Genomic DNA, 21570 nt, shown 5'->3' on the forward strand with positions numbered 1-21570 from the left:
GCAGACTCTCCATGTTGCGCTGGAATATGGCAGCTGCCGACCTGATGCCGAATGGGCATCGATTGTACATGAAAAGGCCTCGATGTGTGTTGATGGTGGTGAGTAGCTTGGATTCCTCGGTCAATTCTTGCGTCATATACGCAGATGTGAGGTCTAATTTTGAGAAAAGTTTACCTCCAGCCAATGTGGCAAATAAGTCCTCCGCTCTGGGCAGCGCAAGTACTGGTCCTGTAGGGAGACTCTGTTTATGGTAGATTGTAGTCCCCACAGATCCGTACGGATCCATCAGGCTTCATGACTGGGATGATGGGACTTGCCCCAGTCGCTAAATTCCACAGATGATATAATGCCTTCCCGCAGAAGCCTGTCTAGTTCGTGTTCAATCTTTTCCCTCATCACATAGGGTACAGCTCTGGCCTTGTGATGGACCGGTCTAGCATCCTGTGTGATGTAGATTTTGACTTTGGCCACCTTTGAAAGTGCCCACACCTGGCTGAAAGAGATGTTCAAATCGCTTTATAACTGTTGAGCAGGAGGTCCGTTCCTCTAATGACATGGCATGGACATCATCCCATTTCCAGTTTAGTTTTGCCAGCCAGCTTCTCCCCAGCAGTGCTGGGGGGTCTCCGGGAACAATCCACAGGGAAGTCAGTTCACTGTCCCTTTGTGTGTGACAGAGAGCATGGCGCTGCCGAGGACTGGTACGATTTCTTTGGTATAGGTCCTTAGTTTGGTGTCGACCCTTGTGAGTTTTGGTCTGTCTCTTTTATGCGGCCACAGTTGTTCAAATTGTTGAGCGCCCATGAGAGATTGACTCGCTCCCGTATCCAGCTCCATGTTGACAGATATCCCGTTGAGTAGGACCCTCATCATTATAGGAGGCGTCCTGTTGTAGGAGCAGCGGCCATTGATCGTGTTGACCCGCTGTACATCGGTGTCCCGGGTACTGTACCCACCATCTTCTGGTCCGCTTTCCGACCCATCCGATTCGTATATCAGCCGAGCTGCCGTTTTTTTGCACATGCGGGCCAAATGCCCTGTATTTTCACAATTTCTGCAAACAGCCTGCTGAAATCGACATCCCCTTGACGAGTGCCCACCCCCACACCTCCAGCACAGACCTGTTCCATTGTTCAAAGAGTTTCCAAAGAATGAGCTGCGTCTGGCTGATCTCTCTTGAGCTTCTCTCAGTTTGTAACTGATTGCTCGCATTGTGGGTTGATGAGGTGTGAACGGCTGTTCCTGTGGCCCTTGATGGCTTGTGCCTGCTGTCGAGAGCCTGTTCTCCCGGTTTTGTCTGTGTGTGGGGGTAGTAGCTTGTTTAGTGCTGTGAACTTCTTCTTCCGATATTTCGTTAGTTGTCGTACCTGCATTGTAAATCAACCTCGTTTCTTCTTCCCCTACCAAGAATGTCTGTGCAACCAGTGCTGCTGCCTCTAAGGTCAGGTTCTTGGTCTCTATGAGCTTTCGGAATATGTCTGCGTGGCCTATTCCTTCAATGAAAAAGTCTCTCAGCATTTCTCTCCTCAGTTCATCTGAGAACTTACATAAACTAGCCAACCTCAGAAGTTCCGCCACGAAGTCGGGTATGCTCTGGCCCACACAGCGTCTGTAGTTGTAGAACCTGTGTCTGGCCATGTGTAGGCTGCCCGCTGGCTTCAGGTGGTCTCTTACTAGTGTGCTCAATTCTTCAAATGACTTGCTTTCTGGTTTCTCGGGTGCCAACAGATCCTTCATTAAAGCGTATGTTTTCGAGCCACAGCTGGTCAAGAGATGGGCTCATATTATCGTCACCTAACCAGTCTTTGGTTACAAAGCTTTGCTGGAGCCTTTCTATAAAGTCCTCCCAATTGTTTCCCGCATTGTACTTTTCATCTGATCCGTTGTTTGCCATTCTGTGGATTCTGTAATCCCGTAACCCGTTGCCACTGTAAAGTCCTGTCCCCTCAGTACAGATTCACACGAGGCATGTAGTGAAGTCAAGGTCACTCTGGACCTGCACCTTTATTTCACAGCTCTGGAATGCTGCACTTGCCTGAGACTTGTCCTTATATACCTGTCTCTTGCAAGTGCACCCCTGGTGGTAAGGTATGCTGGTGGTTACAGGTCATATCTTATTACAGTGATGTATAGCATGTTAGGATACAGTTATATATAATAATGTAAGATACATGACAATCTCAGTTCCAAGAGGCTCGTGATACCACAAAACTGACATGCACCAAATGCTTGAGCTAAAGCTGATGTTTCAGACAAAATTTGTGGACATTCAAAGCCTCGAGCTTGACCACTTCCTAGTTTGACAAGTCATGCAGGTTAATTCATCCCTCTTTTCTACAAGTTTAAGTCAGGTGCATCCCTGGTGTAAATCGTGAAATTTCTGATGGAATCTTTTGCCCTCATTATCCTGGTATTTGCATTCATGCATCACTTCAGGAACTGGTGCATATTCTGCCAGCAGCCAAATCTTCTGGAATTTAGAATAGGTGTAACTGTGGTAGATCTGACTTACGCCACAAATTCTAGATTCCTGTGCTGTCACTACACTACTGTTGCACCAAAAAAAGAATTGGAATTTCGAGCGCAAGATATTTTTGCCAGAGTTTGCTTTAGAGAAATGGGGAAGAATAATTCATCAGATATAGAAATTCTGCTGGCTTCAAATCTCAGTCTGGCTTTTAAACAGTACACAAACTGTTTTCTTGTCATAATTGCCTACTGACACAAGGCAAAAGTGTAATATTTGCATGTATGGAATGGAGGAGAGTTTAAATGCACAATCCTCATATTGTCTTCAGCGATCTAAGATTGGTGATTAAGAAATCAGAAAGAACATTGGTCAGACCAATTTACTCATTTGGACAATTTGTCCCAAAAACAATATTGACACATGGGATGTTAGGAGGGTTGGTATTCACTGATGAGTCCTACTCCATAGAGGGAATAGGATAAGAAGACTAGGAAGGACATACAATAACAGAACAAAAAATAGTGAAGAAAGAGCAGGAAGTAAATGGAGAAAAAAGCAAAGCAGTCTAGCATGGTGTTGGAATGTATGTGTGTTAATGCAAGGAAGTTGACGAGCTGCAGGCACAAGCTGCCACAAGGGATTATAGTGATTATAACAGATACCTGGTGTAAACATGGGCAGGATTGGGAACTAAACATTTCTGGCTACAATGGCTAGAATTTTCTGGGGGGTCAGCAGGCGGGATTGGTGGTGGGTTGGGTGGGAAGTGTGATTTTTCTTGACAGCGGGTTGGGACCTCGGTGTCAACTTGCCACAACATGCCTTTGCCAATGGCGGTGTGTGATCTCCAATCCAACCCGACCCGCAGAGACCGGCGACCCAATTAAACCAATTAATGGGTTGTTGACAGATCTCTAATAATGCTTCAAACCTTACCTTTTAACTTTAACTGCTCGTCCACGAGGTCCACGCTGCTTGGGGACCATGTCTGTGAACCTGAGGCAGGAGTTGAATAGCCATTGAATCAGCTGATTACTTGACAGCTTCAAATGTACAGCAAAAACTCCCACCTGACAGATCATCACTTTCCTCAATCACAAGCTGTTTCTCAGTCCAATTCTAACACAGATTCTGCAGGCTTTCCACTTTCCACTTGCCATCCACTCTCACCTCAATGGAAGAACTCTCTCACCATTGACAGAATGCTTCTGTCACCTCTACTTCACCTGCCATCTATTGCAAATGTGTAAAAACCAAGTATATTCCCATAAGGAGGAAAGATGGAGTGCTCAAAGCTAGAGCTCCCTGGATGACAAAGGAAATAGAGGTTAAAATAAAGCAGAAAAAAGAGAGTTAGTACGAATGTCAGGTACAGAATAGAGCAGAAATCCAGGCAGAATACAGAGAGTGCAGGGGGAAATTGAAAAAAGGATATAAGAAGGGCAAAGAGAGAGTATGAGAGAAGATTAGCAGGTGACATAAAAGGAACCCAACAATCTTTTATAAACATCTAAAAAGTAAAAGGATAGTTAAAGGAATAGTGGGGCTGATTACAAACAAAAAAGGAAGGCCTGGAAATTCCCTACCTTAATGCCGTGTGTTTGCGCCGTATTTATTCAAAAATGGTGGCTGCCTCACTTCCGGCGTGGCATACGGTGGCCACCATTTTAGTGCGAGCCATAGTGCTGCCATTGTCAGCACTGGCCTCTCAAATTCAAATGAGCAGATTGTGACGTCAATCGGTGTGCAACGCCTGATTTGACACTATGATTGCTATTTCTGACGTCGCTCACGCCATCACGCCCTCTCTAAAACACTCACGGAAGAACAGGCGTGAGAGCTGCTGAGATGATGTCAGCGCTTCTTAAAGGGACACACACATCTTTCAGGTAAGTTTGGTTTGAAGCTTTTGGATTTTTAAAATATTTTATTGAAGTCGTGGCTTGGTGCATTGAGAAGTGTGTTTGGCTAGTGGTGCAGTTTGTAGGGGATGGCTCTTGAAGATGCATTCACTAACCTTGATCACTGGTTTGAGGTCATGAAACATCTTTGGTCATTGGAGCCTCAGCGATCTGGTCCCACATCTTTCTGGAGGGCCTCCTGGTCTCTGTGGGTATAGAATCTCTCTTCCTGTGTTGACCCTCTGAAGTGCTGTGTATGAGACCCTGGGTGCCTTTCCCCGACCCATTGAGCCATTTGTGTTAGTACTGAAGCACTTTTATCATTTTTTTATGTGCAGAAGGCAGTTCAGCTTTAAGTGCTAAAGACTACCATTTTGGAATTATTTTTAATGTTTTTTTTTCTCAGAAGGCATTTGAGCTCTAAAGTTTCAAGACTGCCTATTTTTTAATTACGTTTATTTTTATTTTAGAAGGCAGTTCCCCTTTAAAGGCTCAAAACTGCTTTCTAAAATGACAGCCTAGCTTTAAGAAAAGGCTGCCTTGCTCCAGGAAAGCTGTAATTGTTCTCCTTAGAGCTGAGATGGCTCAATGGAAACCTAATAGAGGTATTCAAAATTCTGAGGGGTTTTGATAGAACAAGTAGGGCGAAACTGTTTCTTTTGGCAAGTGGGTTGGTAACCAGTGGTGATAGATTTAAAACAATTGCCAAAAGAACTGGAGAGGAAATGAGGAGCAAATTTTTCACATGGAGGGGTGTTAAGATCTGGAATGCACTACCTGAAAGGGTGGTGGAATCAGAATCCACAGGAACTTTCAAAGGCAATTGGACATGTGCTTGAAGAGGACTAATTTGCAGAATTATGGGGAAAAAGCTGTGGTGTGGGTCTAAATTGGTCAGCTCTTTCAAAGAGCCAGCACAGGCACGATGGGCTGAATGGCCTCCTTCTGTGCTATAAGATTCTATAAATCTATGATAGGACAAGGTGGGGAATAGGATCATGGCTTGAATTCTGAGGTTGCTTTGCTACTGATAAAAAATTAGCTAACTTCAATCTAAGTCCAACAATTAATGCATCCACTTCATGAGACACAGAAGTGAGTGGAATTTGTTTATTATTTTTAAATCACATTTTTTGTGTCTAGTTTACATCTTAGAAACTTTTGTGCAGCTCACTCAAAACATAGATGATAAATAAACAAAGGGCTGGAATTTCGGCGGTAATTTATGATTTTGCCGGTATTTCAGTGCTAACTAATTTTCCAGCAATAAACTGGCAGTAAAATGGGTGGTAAATGGGCAGAAGGCTGCTGAATTTCCAGCCCGATATGCTGCAAATACATCGCAGATCGGTCCTGCTCAGGATTCTTCAGCTGCCTCTGTGGCCGCACTTAAAATTTTGGTTTTTACAAAACATCTTCCCGTGGAGCCATGAGCAGCAGGAGTCCTCCCCCGACTCCATTGGCATCTCAATTGCTCCCTCCTGTCCACCCGTCCCACCCATGGGCCGCTCCAACTCCCCCTCCCGGGACGTACCTGAGGGTTGTTGACGGTGAGGCAGGCGGCCTCAAATTGACGTCCTCTGTGGAGGCCGGGCTAGTACCAGCAGCTCGTCCTTAAAGATCAATTTCTATCGATCATTGAGCATTTTGCTGCGAGCATGTGCTGCCTCCACAGCTAAAAATGGGCCAGACTAATTTCTACATCCGCATGTTTATTTATAGCGTGTCTTATTGATTGTACTCTCTCCTCTGAATCAGAAGGTAAGGAGTCAAGCTCCATTGCAGAGAGATAAGTACATAACTAACACACTAAGCTGTTGTCTGCCCTTTCAGGTGGAAGTAAAAGATCTCATGGAAATATTTGAAGAAGAGCAGGAGAGTTTGTTCAGTGCCCTGGCCAATGCTTATCTCTCAACCAACATGAGCAAAATAATGTAATTGGTCATTGCTGTTTGTGGGATCTTGTTGTGGGAAAACTGGCTGCACATTTTTCCAGATTTCAATAGTGACTACACTTCAACAATACTTCATTGGCTGCAAAGCACTCTGGGAAAGATAACGGTCGTGAAAGGCGCTTTCAAAATGCAAGTTCTTTTTCTCTTTTTTGGTCTTCTTTCAGGAGGGTGTGGTGGGTGGGGAAAGAGTCTGTTCAAAAGCCTCTTGATCACAATTTGCAATATAGACCCTATCTGAGATAGTGAATGTGATTGCTAACTAATTCTGAGTCCTTTGAAAACGTTCCTTTGGTTAGCTGGAGTCCTCTGATTGGCAGCTTAGTGAGCAGAGATTTCACCTCAGTTTTATTAGCAGTTTTCTGTAAAAATAGAAGGCACTCAGAGTGAACATAAGAACATAGAAATAGGAGCAGGAGTAGGCCACCTGGCCTCTCGAGCCTGCCCTGCCATTTAATAAGATCATAGCTGACCTGATCATGGACTCAGCTTCCCTGCCTGCTCCCCATAACCCTTTATTCCCTTATTGCTCAAAAATCTGTCCATCTCTGCCTTAAATAGATTCAATGACCCAGCCTCCATAGCTCTCTGGGGCAGATAATTTCATAGATTTACAACCCTCTGAGAGAAGAAATTCCTCCTCATCTCAGTTTTAAATGGGCGTCCCCTTGTTCTGAGACTATGCCCCCTAGTTTTAGTTTCCCCTATGAGTGGAAATATCCTCTCTGCATCCACCTTGTCGAGCCCCCTCATTATCTGATATGCTTCGGTAAGATCACCTCTCATTTTTCTGAACTCCAATGAGTATAGGCCCAACTTACTCAATCTATCTTCATAAGTCAACCCCCTCATCTCCTGAATCAACCTAGTGAACCTTCTCTGAACAGCCTCCAATGCAAGTATATCCTTCCTTAAATATGGAGACCAAAACTGTATGCAATACTCCAGGTGTGGCCTCACCAATACCCTGTACAGTTGTAGCAGGGCTTCTCTGCTTTTATACTCTATCGCCCTTGCAATGAAGGCCAACATTCAATTTGCCTTCCTGATTACTTGCTCTACCTGCATACTCACTTTTTGTGTTTCATGCAAAAGGACCTCCAGGTCCCTCTGTACTGCCGCAATTTACAATTTTTCTCCATTTAAATTATAATTTGCTTTTCTATTTTTTTTGCCACAGTGGATAACCTCACATTTTCCCACATTATACTCCATCTGCCAAATTTTTGGCCACTCATTTAGCCTGTCTATATCCCTTTGCAGATTTTTTGTGTCCTCCTCACAATTTGCTTTCCCACCCATCTTTGTATCATCAGCAAACTTGGCTACATTACACTCAGTCCCTTCATCCAAGTCATTAATATGTTTTCTGTTAGTCAGCCAATCCTCTATCCATGTTAATATATTACCCCCAACCCCATGAACTTTTATCTTGTGCAGTAACCTTTTATGTGGAAACTTATCAAACGCCTTTTGGAAATCCAAATACATCACATCCACTGGTTCCCCCTTATACACCTTGCTCGTTACATCCTCAAAGAACTCCAGCAAATTTGTCAAACATGATTTTCCTTTCATAAAACTATGTTGACTCTGCTTGATTGAATTATGTTTTTCCAATTGTCCTGCTACTGCTTCCTTAATAATGGACTCCAGCATTTTCCCAACGACAGATGTTAGGCTAACTGGTCTATAGTTTCCTGCTTTTTGTCTGCCTCCTTTTTTAAATAGGGGCGTTACATTTGTGGTTTTCCAATCCACTGGGACCAGGAAATTTTGGTAGATTACAACCAATGCATCCACTATCTTTGTAGTCACTTCTTTTAAGACCCTAGGATGTAAGCCATCAGGTCCCGGGGGCTTGTCCACCTTTAGTTCCATTATTTTACCGAGTACGACTTCTTTAGTGATAGTGATTGTGTTAAGTTCCTCCCTCCCTATAGCCCCTTGATTATCCACTATTGGGATGTTTTTAGGGTCTTCCACTGTGAAGACCGATACAAAATATTTGTTCAACATCTCTGCCATTTCCCTGTTCTCCATTATTACTTCCCCAGCCTCAACCTCTAGGGGAGGGTTGGGGCGATGACGCAGTCCTGTCTGACCCCGGTCCAGATGTGGATTGGGTCTGTAATGGATCCATTGGTAAGGATCACGGCCTACATGTCATCGTGGAACAGGCAGAGGCTGGTGACGAACTTTTGGGGGCATCCAAAACGGAGGAGGACGCTCCATAGACCCTCACGGTTGACAGTGTAGGATAGATGCACTAGCATCAGTGTTCTTGCTCAGGTTAACATCCCCAGCATCGAAGCATTGACCATGTTTGATCAGCTCCGTTGGGCGGGCCACATTGTCCGCATGCCCGACACGAGACTCCCAAAGCAAGCATTCTACACGGAGCTTCGACACGGCCCCAGGTGGGCAGAGGAAACACTTCAAGGACACCCTCAAAGCCTCCTTGAGGACCTTAAAGGAAGCTTTACTCTGCTTTTAACTCGTTCGTACCTCTCCATTACACAAGATCCTTTCTGAAGTGTGACAAACCCCAATATGTTGACTGAAGGTCCTGCCCACTTAGAGAATCTTTGAAACATAAACTGAATATCCCCACCGACTCCTGGGAATATCCCCACCGACTCCTGGGAATCCCTGACCCTCGACCACCCAAAATGGAGGAAAAGCATCCAGGAGGGCGCTGAGCACCTCGAGTCCCATCGCCGTGAACAAGTAGAAACCAAAGCATAGACAGCGGAAGGAGCGTGCGTCAACCCAGGCTCCCCATCCACCCATTCCTTCAACCACTGTCTGCCCCACCTGTGACAAAGTCTGTAATTCCCACATTGAACTCCTCAGTCACCTGAGAACTCACTTTTAGAGTGGAAGCAAGTCTTCCTCTATTTCGAGGGACTTCCTATGATGATGATGACCACTGTATAGGATTGCCAACTCTGCTTGGACATATTCCTGGGGGTTTCGTCACATCACCTCCTGCCTCCAACTGCCCCACCCCCACACTGCCGTTGGTTGCCCAACATATCCAACCTGGCACCGATTGGAAAGCGAACAGACTCTTCATTACCTGATTGGATGATTCTTGACTGTCAGTCAAACAGCCTTTTTTCCCCATCTACAATAATTTTATAACGAGTAGACAGAAGTTTTCAAAGCACAATTTCTTTTAATACCCCTATGATTTTTCTTCTGGGTTGCTGGCAGCAGTGTTCTGGAGATTAGTCTTTAATTCCTGGAGACTCCAGCGCAATCCTGGAGGGTTGGCAACCCTACCACTGTTTGCGTATTTAAGTAGGCTCCCACCTGTTTCAGGCTGGAGCACTGCTCGTCTGTATCCCGAGGTGATGCACAATCATGGTGGGCTGGATGTCCGTGGGAATAAGGCGGTAAGTATGCCGCGATTTTTGACCCACTATTGCCCCATTCATCCTGAAAACAGAGCTGAAAATTGTCCCCAACAATTTGTATTTATATAGAGCCTTTAATGTAGACAAACATCAAAAGGCACTTCACAGAGGCATAGGGGGAAAAATGGACACCGAGCCAAAGAAGGCGATATTGGAAGAGGTGACCAAAAGCTTGGTCAAAGTTTTAAGGAGGACCTTAAAGGAAGCTTTACTCTGCTTCTAACTCGTTCGTACCTCTCCATTACACAAGATCCTTTTTGAAGTGTGACAAACCCCAATATGTTGACTGAAGGTCCTGCCCACCTAGAGAATCTTTGAAACATAAACTGAATGGTTTAGTCCTGGATTTTCTAAGATAGTATCTCAGTGATTTTGTGGTTGTGATGCAATGCCTGCTTTGCACAGTAAACATCACATTTGTCTATATCTTAGCTCTCAATCTGTGGCTTCTCTACTGCAAAACAGCCATAATCAAAGGGAGTAGAAATCAGAGGAAAAATGTAATAATTGTTATAGGGATTTTTTGCAAAATGTGAGGAAGCTGGAACATTCTTCTCATGTTCACGTCAATAAAACCTTGTTCACTATCGTTTTTTGAAAGTACGTGTACGATACAGTCAGCAAATGTAACAAATGGATTTCATTGACTCAGTGATCAGTTAAGGGTGGGTCAGGTGTTTAAGCTCTTGAAATAAGACAGAAAAATAAATTGTAGCGTCAGACTCTGGGATCTTCCTCGCCAATTCCACTCAGAACTCCCTGAAATACTACCAGACCCTAGGAGTTCCTTGAGGTAGACTTGCTGCCCCCTCCCCACTTTTGGGTGCAAGCCTCTCCTAAGGGACGTTCCTGTACCAGTGAATTATTGGGCCGAATCCAGACGATCTTAACGCAGACAGGTTCAGATCAGGTTATAACGTGCACTACTTTTTGTGCGATACCCCACGACTTGCACCTAGGTGTGTTTGTTGGGGGCGGGGCAGTTGTTTAAAACCATCAGCATTCAGTCACCGTAAATCAGCAGGCCTGATAATCATACCTTGTCATTCCACGCAATAATAATCCTAAAGTTATTAGACTTTGGCCACGGAAGAATATTGCGAACAACATATGAACATAAGAATGATGATGGACAGGAAAAGACCCTCTGGTCCATCAAGCCTGCCTCACACAATTGTAATGTCTTGTGGGCATCACTATATATATCCTCACCTTACCCGAAACCACATGATTTCCTGGGAGTGGCGAAAAACCCAGGCCAATTTGGGGGGGGGGTAAAAATCTGTGAAGTTCCTCTCCAACCCCTTTAGGCAATCAAAAGGGTGTCCGCCGATTTGTGGTCGAATAGCCACCAATTGCAAAATTCTCCCCGGGGGTTTTTACAGCGGTGTGGAGATCCGCCCCGCTCCCTCGATATCTGCCGTGCTCCTGCGGCTGAGTCGTTAAAGATGTCATCAGAGCGTGCACCGCAGCCTCTCCCCCCGGAAGCTGAATTCATTTTATAAAAGTCAACTAGCCGCCTGTCGGTGCCCCCGACAGTTTTTTGTGTCGGTGTACTGTGCCGGCTCAAGACCGCCGGCGGACTTCAAAGGCGTGTTGCGAGCACCTCCATTTTTTTGGCCTTAAAGTTTTTCGGAGTTCTCCAAACTTTATCACTCGCCCTTTTCAAAGCGACATTGAATGCTAGTGGGCTGGGGACCTCAATCTGTACTCCACAGAAACCTCATTGTGGAGACTGAGCTTGCAGAGGCAATGGGCTCAATGCTGGCAGCGGAACAACTCCTGCACATTGTGCATGGCGGGGAGGTACGTAGGCGGCACCATCTGCAACGGTTCCAGAGGCAGCAGGTAAGGGACGCAGCAGACATGGATGCCCAGCAAAGAGAAGGGCCTAGAAATGGCGACTGACCTCAACACAGTGAGGTTGGCCAGGAAGGACTTGGCATGGGGAAGGTGGCCGAGATAAAAAGAAGGCAGGATGCATAGGAGGCAAATGCTTGCCAGCAGCAGGCTGCAGAGGCCGAGGAGCATGAAGAGCATGAGGGAGAAGGCAATGAGCCGGCTGCCATAGGAGGAGCAGACCATAGAGTTGGAGGAAGAAAGGCCTTGTAGTGTATGTAGGCACCTTTAATAATGATTCCACGAGGCAGACTGTAGTCCTTTATTTGCAGCTCCTCGAGTGAGAACCACAAGCTATGAGCTCCTTTTTATACTGCAGTGTGCAGGTAACCCTTAGGTCTCCAGCAGCAGTACCCTCTGGTGTACAAGTAAAGGTGTGTACAGTGTAAGGGTACATTCAGTGTTGCATAACAGTAAACAGGCATGCATACACAACAACACTCCCCCCTAAGCATTTTTCATATCTTTATTGTCATGACCAGGGGAGGTGATCAGTGGTGGGCTATGGGAGGTTGTGGTGAGGGTTGTGTGGTTGCCAGGTGTGACCCCTGTGCTTGAGGCTGGCCTCATACATTACCCCTCCCTCACACACAGACCAAGTGGGTGTCACTATTGTGGGATTCCTCAGGAGGGGTAGCCACGGCAGCAGTGTATACACTGTGATGTGGGTAGTTGTGGGGTGGTGGGCAGGGCAACAAGACTGGGTGGGCTCCTTGTCCACCAATTGGGATGAGGGTCAGGTCATCCTAGGGTTTGCCAGGGAAGCTGGAGGGTATTGGCCTCATGCTCCTGGTGTTGGCCCTGGTGGCCAGGGGTTGTAGGGCTGGTCTGGTGCAGGTTGCCATTGGTGGTGGTTGGGCTGCCCATTGACCACTGTCCCTGTAGTGGGTGTGCTCCCACTGGCTGTGTGTGTGTCCTGCAAGGAGCATCACATTCATTCCAAAGGTCCAGGCTACATGGTCAGGTAGCCTGCTGGACCTGGGGGTCTCCCACAGGGGGATTCCATTGGCATCAGCATGGTCCCTGTAGGACCCAATGTCCTTTGGCAGTGTCCTACAGTATCCATGGCACCTTGGCTCTGATCACACATAGTCGAGCCTGCATTGTACATTCTATCATTTGCATCACTTTTGGGTGTCCTGGTTTCAACAGACATGGTTACATTAGGCATTTCACATTCTCTATCATTATTGTTAAGCACAATAAACTTGTTCTTAACCTTACTGACACCTGTATTCATCTCATCAGTCACATTAGTTAAACCAGCATCACAATTCATGGTTACATTGCATACATTTTCATACATGCACCCTTTTATTGCATCTTTAGCTTTAAAGTCCTTGTACTCAAATAGTTGAAACTTCCCCTTTAAATTTCTTTGGTTACTGGTCTCCTGTAAGGGAGCCTCCCAATCCGATTGGCCGCTCGGTGTCACGTGATGCTCCTCCAATGCTGCCCCTCGTGGTATGGCCGCAGCCATTTTGAGTTTAGGTCCTGCTCCTCGTGGTGCTGCAGCCATCTTCTGGCTCTGCTGCAGGTAGGCTGTGGTGCTCTTTACTTCCACAGGTTCGACCCTAGACGTCGGGAATCCCTTTCTTTCATCGATGTTCCTCTTTTGGAGTGCTGCCTCGGCCTGGAAAGTGGAGTTTGGATCCTCGGCCCTGGAGATTTTGCCGGGGTGCTGTGGAGTTGTCGCTGCGCAGTGGAACCTCCGGATGCAGCGATGGATCCACGTTCGAGGTCGATTGCCGGAGCCCGGAGGCCTGGGAGCAACTTTGCTCAGGCGGGATGCCGTTGTGGTTGATTAGCGGGATTCATCCAAAGTTCTTCAAAGGTCACTTGGCTCATCACAGACCGGTTCGTCCCTGTGTCGCTCTCCATAGAAACTGGGATGCCGTCGACGTCTGCTTTCATCGCTCACGGAGAACTTTCGGTGGAGCAGGTATGAGTTCCATACTCTTCTCCCAGAGATGTGTACAGGGTAAGGGTACATTCAGTATTGCATAACAGTGTTACAGACATCACACAGTAAACAGGCATGCATACACAACAGGCCTATTGTGCAAGGGTCTACCGGCAGCAGTTTTCCTTCATTGACCTTACCGATGACCAATGTCTCCCCAGGCTTAGATTCAGGAAGTACATCGTCAGGGAGCTGTGCAATCTCCTGCGGCCAGATCTGCCGCCTCAGACAAGCCTGAGGACAGCTCTGAGTGTCACAACCAAAGTGACCATAGCACTAAATTTCTATGCCACTGGCTCTTTCCAATCTGCTACTGCAAACATTTTGAATATTTCTCAGTTCTCCACCCATCGCTCCATCCGTCAAGTGACAGATGCTTTCTATAAGAGAAGGAGCGACTACATTTCCTTCCCGATGAGCAGGGAGAAGCAGATGAAGCGGCAGACCGGAGTTGTGCGCACTGCAGGCTTCCCCAGGGTTCAGGCCGCCATAGACTGCACCCACGTCACATTCAAGGCGCCACAAGCCAATGCGGAGATGTTCATCAACCGAAAGGGATTCCACTCCCTCAATGTGCAGCTGGTGTGCGACCACCGCCGCAAAATCTTGGCTGTTGATGCCCGGTATCCTGGCAGCAGCCATGATGCCTTTATCTTGCAACAGACCGGCGTATTTTCTGGGCCAAACCAAAATTACGGCTGGCTGCTTGGTGACAAGGGCTACCCACTGTGCACTTGGCTGCTGACTCTCCTTCGCATCCCCAGGACTGTTGCGCAACATGCCTACAACGACTCTCATTCAGCCACAAGCTGCATAATTGAGCAGTGCATCGGGATCCTTAAACACAGGTTCCATTGCTTGGACTGCTCTGGTGAAGTGTTGCAGTACTTGCCTGAGCAGGTCTCCCAAGTCGTGGTTGTCTGCTGCATGCTTCACAACCTGGCAATCATGAGGAGCCAGCCATTGGGGGACGAGCCACCAATAGTACCTGAGGAGGAGGACCAGGAGGAGGAGGTGCAGGAGAAGGATGATGATGAGGAGGGGGACCAGGATGAGGGTCGGAGGCCACCCAAGAGGCGTCGGCGCCATCCAACCCTGCAAGGGAAATGCAAACCCGTCTCATTGCTGCTCGTTTCTGATGAGTTCATGGCCATTTCACCCTTCATCTTTGCATTTCCATGGCCATCCCAATGAGCCCTTTCACACATCACAGTGAAATGATACACCTGCACAGATATGAGAACACAAATAAAGATTTATTACAGAATAAAGAAAGGTGCATAAAACATACACATAATAATTTCTCACCCTTGTGCAGCAGGGACGGATTAAGGGGGGGCAGATGGGGCAGTCGGCTGGGGTCCAAGCCTGGAGTGGGGCCCATACAGGGTCGGATTAAGGGTAAGGGTAAACAGTATTAACATAAGTGACATAGCAAGAGCAGAGCGAAGCCGCCAGGGCTCAGGCGCATGTTATTCTCAACTTGATGTAAACAGACTCTAGATGCGCTTTTTCTAGAGATGCATCCTACACACAAATTGGGGGCGAAAAAAAGGTAGGAGCACCAGCTACGCGAGGAGCAAAAGAGAGGAGAAGTAGCTAAACTGCTTAAACTGGATAATTTCTTCCAGCTAAAAATTCAAGAGCACGAAGATGAAGGCCAAAACGACGCTGTGCAGTCAACTTCAACAACGAAACCACGAGTGGCACCGGATCCACAGTTGGCCGAGTTGGAGCTCCAAGTCCACAAAGTTGAAGATGAAAACCAACTGGCTGAAAGAGACGCAACTTATGAATGACATTGGGCTGTGGGGAAATAATATCTCAGAAGACATGCAAAGCCATTGGATTGCAAAAGGTAGTGAGGTCTGCCGAAGCTGTGATAAAGACTTCTAAAACTCCAACGTGATTCATGCCAAGGAAGGATGTCGCCGATACTGCTCGAAGTCCTTCTTCACACGTGTGCACCCGCTGACCGGGGAACGTGTGGAGCGAACGTGGCTCTGTTATTCACCTGCAAACGGTAGAGTATACTGCTTTCCTTGCAAGGTCACAGCACGAACAAGTAGCCACTTTACTCATGGGTTTACTGACTGGAAGCATGGAGATGAGAGGATTTCATCTCACGAAAACAGCCACCAGCATAGAGAAGCCCTGGTAGTAATGTGCACTAGACAAGCAGGCACTGGTGTGTGGTGTGGGAGCACAAGCTCGCATTTCTGAAACACTTTGCTTTGGCGCGGTCTGGAGATATCGAAAGGATTAAAAGTTGGAAGATTCAAGATTGGATTAAAACAGGATGCTAGACAATATGGAGCCATTTAGCCATTGAAATGAGTAGCTGGTCATCTATCTGTATATTGAGTATTTGAGTGTAACTTGTTACTATGCGAATAATAATCTGATGACATTGTCTGTATGTTAAGTATGATCTGGTTTGTGTATAGTAGTTCAGAAAGCAGTTAGTCGTGAGTTAGTCAATGCCATTTTGATTCTACATCGTCTGCATGTTAATTTTCTAAATGTACAAAGTTCAAAGGCTTTTTTGGTATAAAGATAAGAGTTTGACACACACACATTAGACACTAGACACTGGACATTCGGAAGGTGTGTGCCTCACAACCAGCCACTGGAATCGGAGCAAGCAGAAAGTTGGCTTGTGAAGTGTTTGTGTCTCAGTAGCATTCATACCGGGTTTGTTTAGTATGAATGTTTAAATAAAAGACCCGATCCTGCCTTTACTACAACTGAGTGTGTGTGTAATTCGACGTTTAAAGCAACGAAGCGATAAGAGCAAGACAGTTATACAACATATTGGTGACCCCGACGTGATTTTCAAAAGTTCGTTGGCTGAGTTATTCGAAGAAGTGTTTCCCACACATCAGTTCGAGGGGTAAGCATTCTCTTAGTTGTCATGACTTAAAGGGATCTCCAGTTAGTAATGGGAGGATCAGGGAATATTCAAGCTGAGGTCCGGTCATTTCTTAATGAGTGGATTGAGTCGAAAGGGGGATCTTACGGGATAGGGCAGAAAAGATGATAGGAGGATGGAGAGAGACATGGCACTCTTTAGTGGAGAGTGTTCAGTTAAAAAAGATTAAAGTGTTTGGGTTAAAAAGTGATAAAAAGAGAAAAGCGTTAGTGTTGCAGTGTTTAATGCTGGGGATTCAAAAGTTAGGAGAAGAGGCTGAGGCTCGAGATAGGGAAGTCTCAGAACTGCGAGAGCAGCTAACAGCAGTGAGGAAAGAAGTAGGGAATTGGTGATTTCAGGCATTCAGGGCAGCCAGGACTGTTCTGACGTTGGATCAGCATCTTGCTGATGAACAGAACCGTAATGAAGATCTAGAGAAGGGAATATCTAAGCTGCAGCAGATGGTGGTATTAGGTTGCCCAGCGGAGACAGGAATTGATAAAGCTGGGTGGTATTCAGAGCATTCCCCAGGTCTGAGAGTTGAAAAGGGGATTAAAGGACAGGGAGAATGCCCACCGTTCCCATCCGCAACTCTTTTGTCTTCTCTGATTCGGAGCCTCAAACCCGTGTGGTTCGCGAGGCAACGTTAGGTACGGAGGCAGAACAGTTAGATGCCTCCTCGGTTCCTCAGACTCTTCACACTCCACAACATTATACGCAACCTTACGGTAATGTGGAGAGTGGGGGAAGCACATTCGGGTGGACAAGGCGAGAGCAGGATCATGATTCCTCTGCTCCCTATGGAGCTCGTGAAGGGAACACTACCTTAAGTGGTTTTGGGGATTCCTGATATGAGCGAGGAGGGACAAAGTTACAGGACATGAGAGCTATCCAGGGTGAAGTGGGACATGCACCGCATCAGGATCTTAATAAGTTTGCCCAGTGGTGGTGTAATATTGTGGGATGGTGGCAGTCAGGGGACATATTGGAGAAACAGAGGGTTCACATAATTCTGTGAGCTTTAGGGAATCACTGGGGAAAGGTAGTAGATTTTGAAACAACTTCCAGGTCCCTGCTTGGTAGAATAATAGCTGCAATCTTTGGTGCTCACTCAGGGCCACAGTTAATAAAGCGGCTTGCATTATTACCAGGGAAGGACCCAGGGAAGCGGGGGAATGTATATTCCAGTTGTGTAAAAGTTTGGGAAGTAATTGGATTGATATCAGTCATTACGGGGATGATACACATAGAGAGATCATTTTGACTCTCCTACTCCCTTCAGTAGTTCTGGAAATAGATGCCTGGGGTGGGGACAATAGTTTTGATAAATGGTTGGCAAGGGTAGAAAGCTTGTATCAGAGAGCTGCAGGAATTTCAGTCATGGAAGTGAGACAGGGGTTACAGCGCTGGAAGGCAGAAGGGCCTAAGTGGATGGATCCCGCGAGGAGTCACATAAAAGGAGCAGGACCAGGTGGTGCCTGGATCCATCAGTTGATAGAGGACAGAGATAGACTGGCTAAAAAATTAGAAAAATTAAAAGAAAAGCTGAAGAATCAGGAAAGAGAAGCTAGAGTCACAGACAGGAATGATTCCTCGGTTCAGTTGCTGAGGACGGGGGGAGATTCCTCAGGTGAGGGAGGATTCCTATAGGGATGTTGTTTCTTTAGGACCCTTACTTCAGGATAGGGGTGGCCATACCCTCATCGAGGCAAGTGTGGAAGGACAGCGGATAATGGACACAGGGTTTTCCGGACAAATGAAGGTTGAGGTGGTCCTGGAGGAAGGGGGATCCCCTCTTCAGAGACTGTACCCCAACACCCCAGATGCACGAGGAGCAGTTACTGAACAGTCAGAGATGAAAGCAGTGGGAGAAGCTTGCTCAGAAGCATTTAAAGTTTCTGTAGGAACGGGCTGTCTCAGAACCGATGAGATGTTCAGTGAAAAGCTCAAATGTGGGAGTTATAAACATGATCTTAAAGGATGTGAAATAGAAGTTGGAGCGTTGTAAATGTCGAGAGAGGAAATGACAGCAGTTCCGGAGGGTGAGCCGAGAGAAGGACTGGGTCTCGCGACTGACTCTTCAGTATTTCTGTCATCCTTTATTGTATGTTGTTACACTTCTCCCACAGAGCAGAGAAAATTGTTTAAAACTGTGCAGAGGGCAACAGACTTGGTCGAAGACACCGATTGCGAGTTTACATTTCTGAATGTAAACAGCATGGAATTCAGTCGAAAACGTCAAAAACTGAAAGTTGACTTAAGTGAAAATGGAGAGGGTAATTGTTAAGCTCATAATAAAGTAATGCAACTGAGTACTGTAGACAGTGAGTAAGTGTGACCTTAGCTCCTTTATTCAAACTCCAGAGTGCTGGTACAGCATGGGAGGCCTGCTTATATACAGTGCTCCCAAGGGATGCTGGGATCCCTTGGGATTCCAACAGGTAAGCCCTCTGGTGGCGGTATGATACAGGTTGCCGATGGTTGCATACATAACATCACTCCCTCCCAAAGTCAATAGTATATTTATTTACAGGGTGAGACGACCTGGGGCTTTTCGCTCCCTTGTTGATTGTCTCGGTACAAATGCAGGTGTGGGTGAGTTGGTTGGTTCTTCGCTGGGCTGCTGGGCAGCTGGCCTTGCCGGGCTGCTGGGGATGATGAGATCAGCTTCATGGTCAACTGTGATGTCGGTTGCCACTTGTGTGTGTGTTGGAGGGTCGAAGTTGGTGGTGTCCTTTTCGTGTTGCTCGTGGCTGTTTGTGAATCACAATTTGGTTTGGTCCAAATGCTTTCTGCAAATTAGTCCATTGGCAAGTTTGACTTGAAACACCTTACTCCCTTCTTTGGCTATGACAGTGCCAGCAAGCCATTTGGGACCATCTCCATAGTTAAGTACAAATACAGGATCATTGACTTCAATATCGCGTGACATGTTTGCGTGATCATGGTACATGCTTTGTTGATGCCGCCTGCCCTCGACGTGATCATGGAGATCAGGATAGACAAGAGAGAGCCTTGTTTTGAGCGCCCTTTTCATGAGCAGCTCGGCTGGGGGAACCCCGGTGAGTGAGTGGGGTCTGGTGCGGTAGCTGAGCAGGACTCGGGACAGGCGGGTCTGCAGGGAACCTTCCGACACACATTTTAAGCTTTGCTTGATGGTTTGGACTGCGCGTTCTGCCTGGCTGTTGGAGTGGGCTTGAACGGGGCAGATGTGATGTGCTTGATCCCACTGCGGGTCACGAATTCCTTGAATTCAGCACTGGTGAAGCACGGCCCATGTCGCTGACAAGGACATCGGGCAGCCCATGCGTGGCGAACATGGCTCGTAGGCTTTCCATGGTGGCAGTCGACGTGCTTACAGACATTATTACACATTCAATCCATTTTGAATAAGCATCCACAACAACCAAAAACATTTTGCCAAGAAACCGGGCCCGCAAAGTCAATGTGGATCCTAGACCACGGTTTGGAAGGCCATGACCACAAACTTAGCGGTGCCTCTCTGGGTGTATTGCTCAGTTGAGAGCAAGTGTTGTATTGGCGCACGCATGACTCGAAATCTGAATCAATGCCGGACCACCACACTGGGATCTGGCTATAGCTTTCATCATTACTTTGCCTGGGTGGGTACTATGTAGGTCGCGTATAAACGTTTCCCTGCCTTTCTTAGGCAAAACCGCACGATTACTCCACAAAAGACAGTCCGCCTGTATGGACATTTCGTCTTTGCGCCGCTGGAACGGCTTGATCTCTTCATGCATCTCCGCTGGGACACTGGACCAGCTCCCATGTAGGACACAGTTTTTTACAAGGGACAGTAAAGGATCCTGGCTGGTCCAGGTCCTGATCTGGTGCGCCGTAACGGGTGACTTTGCATTTTTGAATGCATCCATCACTAAGAGCAAGTCTGCAGGCTGTGCCATTTTCACCCCGGTGTTGGGCAATGGTAGCCGACTGAGAGCATCAGCGCAGTTCTCTGTGCCCAGTCTGTGGCGGATTACATAGTTATATGCAGACAGCGTGAGCGCCCATCTTTGGATGGGGGCAGAGGCATTGGTCTTGTTCCCTTTTCTCTCTGAGAATGGTGATATAAGCGGCTTATGATCAGTTTCTAGCTCAATTTCCACTTTCTCGCATCATATATGGCACCGCACGTGCCTTGTGGATCGTGTATCGAGAACCAAGTGGATCTGCACCTTCACTCAAACAATGACGGGAACTTGCTCAGCACCTGGGCACATGAGATGTCGTCGACGGATGAGAGCGCTCGGATGTCGTCCCAGTTTCAGCGAACTTTTCCCAGCCAGCTTCTGCCGAACAGTGTGGGGCCATCTCCTGGTACAATCCATAGTGGGAGTTTGTGCACTGCTCCATCATAGTAGACTTTTAATGCTGCGCTGCCAATTACAAGGATTAACTCTTTAGTGTAAGTCCTTAGCTTGGTGTGAATGGGGCTAAGCTTGGGCCTGTGTGCCTTGTTGCACCACAGCCTGTCGAAGGCCTTTTTGCTCATGATAGATTGACTTGCACCCGTGTCCAGTTCCATGGATACTGGAATTTCGTTCAGTTCAACTTTTAACATGATCGGTGGATATTTCGTGGTGAAGGTGTGTACCCAGTACACTTCTGCCTCCTCGATTCAAGTCTCTAGTTCAGCCTGATCCACCATGGATCGATCCTCCTCTGCAACGTGGTGGTTTGCAGGGTTTGCAGCTCATCTGCACATCTGCTGGAGGTGTCCCATTTTTCCACAGCTTCGTTACACAGTGTTTGAAACGGCATTGATGAGCTCGATGATCACCTCCGCAGCACCAACAAGGTGTTAACTGCCTCACATTAACGATTGATGGCGGACTCTGGGTCATCTGAGGTCGTGCAGCTGCCGGCGTGTACGTTCTGCCATATGCATTCCTGCCTGAAAATGACATTACTTTTTGCACAATACTAGCCAAAACATCTTTATGCTGCGAAATTTGTTTGGTGTTATCGCTGATGGACATAAATGCCTGGGCTATCGTTATGGCTTTGCTCAGATTCAGTGTTTCAACAGTC

The 21570-nt window shown here is 46.8% G+C and overlaps 2 protein-coding genes across 2 annotated transcripts in view; one reads left to right on the forward strand and one right to left on the reverse strand.

Moving 5' to 3' along the window:
* il12rb2 (interleukin 12 receptor, beta 2a) overlaps window positions 1-9453 on the reverse strand; it is a 102586-nt gene extending 93133 nt beyond the window's left edge. The window contains exons 1-2 of the mRNA XM_070888238.1: window positions 9369-9453; window positions 3407-3466 (exon numbers count right to left, since the gene is read on the reverse strand). Of these exons, the coding sequence (XP_070744339.1) occupies window positions 3407-3466; window positions 9369-9453 (145 nt within the window). The remainder of the gene's footprint in view (window positions 1-3406; window positions 3467-9368) is intronic.
* A 4229-nt stretch (window positions 9454-13682) lies between these two features.
* On the forward strand, window positions 13683-14801 carry LOC139269138 (putative nuclease HARBI1). Its single transcript, XM_070888239.1, has one exon. It carries the CDS (start codon window positions 13683-13685, stop codon window positions 14799-14801), a length of 1119 nt encoding a protein of 372 aa, XP_070744340.1.
* The last annotated feature ends 6769 nt before the right edge of the window (window positions 14802-21570 follow it).

The sequence above is a fragment of the Pristiophorus japonicus genome, chromosome 8 (assembly GCF_044704955.1).
Source record: "Pristiophorus japonicus isolate sPriJap1 chromosome 8, sPriJap1.hap1, whole genome shotgun sequence".
Lineage (NCBI taxonomy): Eukaryota > Metazoa > Chordata > Chondrichthyes > Pristiophoridae > Pristiophorus > Pristiophorus japonicus.

Bases quoted from the DNA above. Each gene is read 5' to 3' on its own strand.
- LOC139269138 (XM_070888239.1), top strand. From the start codon at position 13,683: ATGCATACACAACAGGCCTATTGTGCAAGGGTCTACCGGCAGCAGTTT.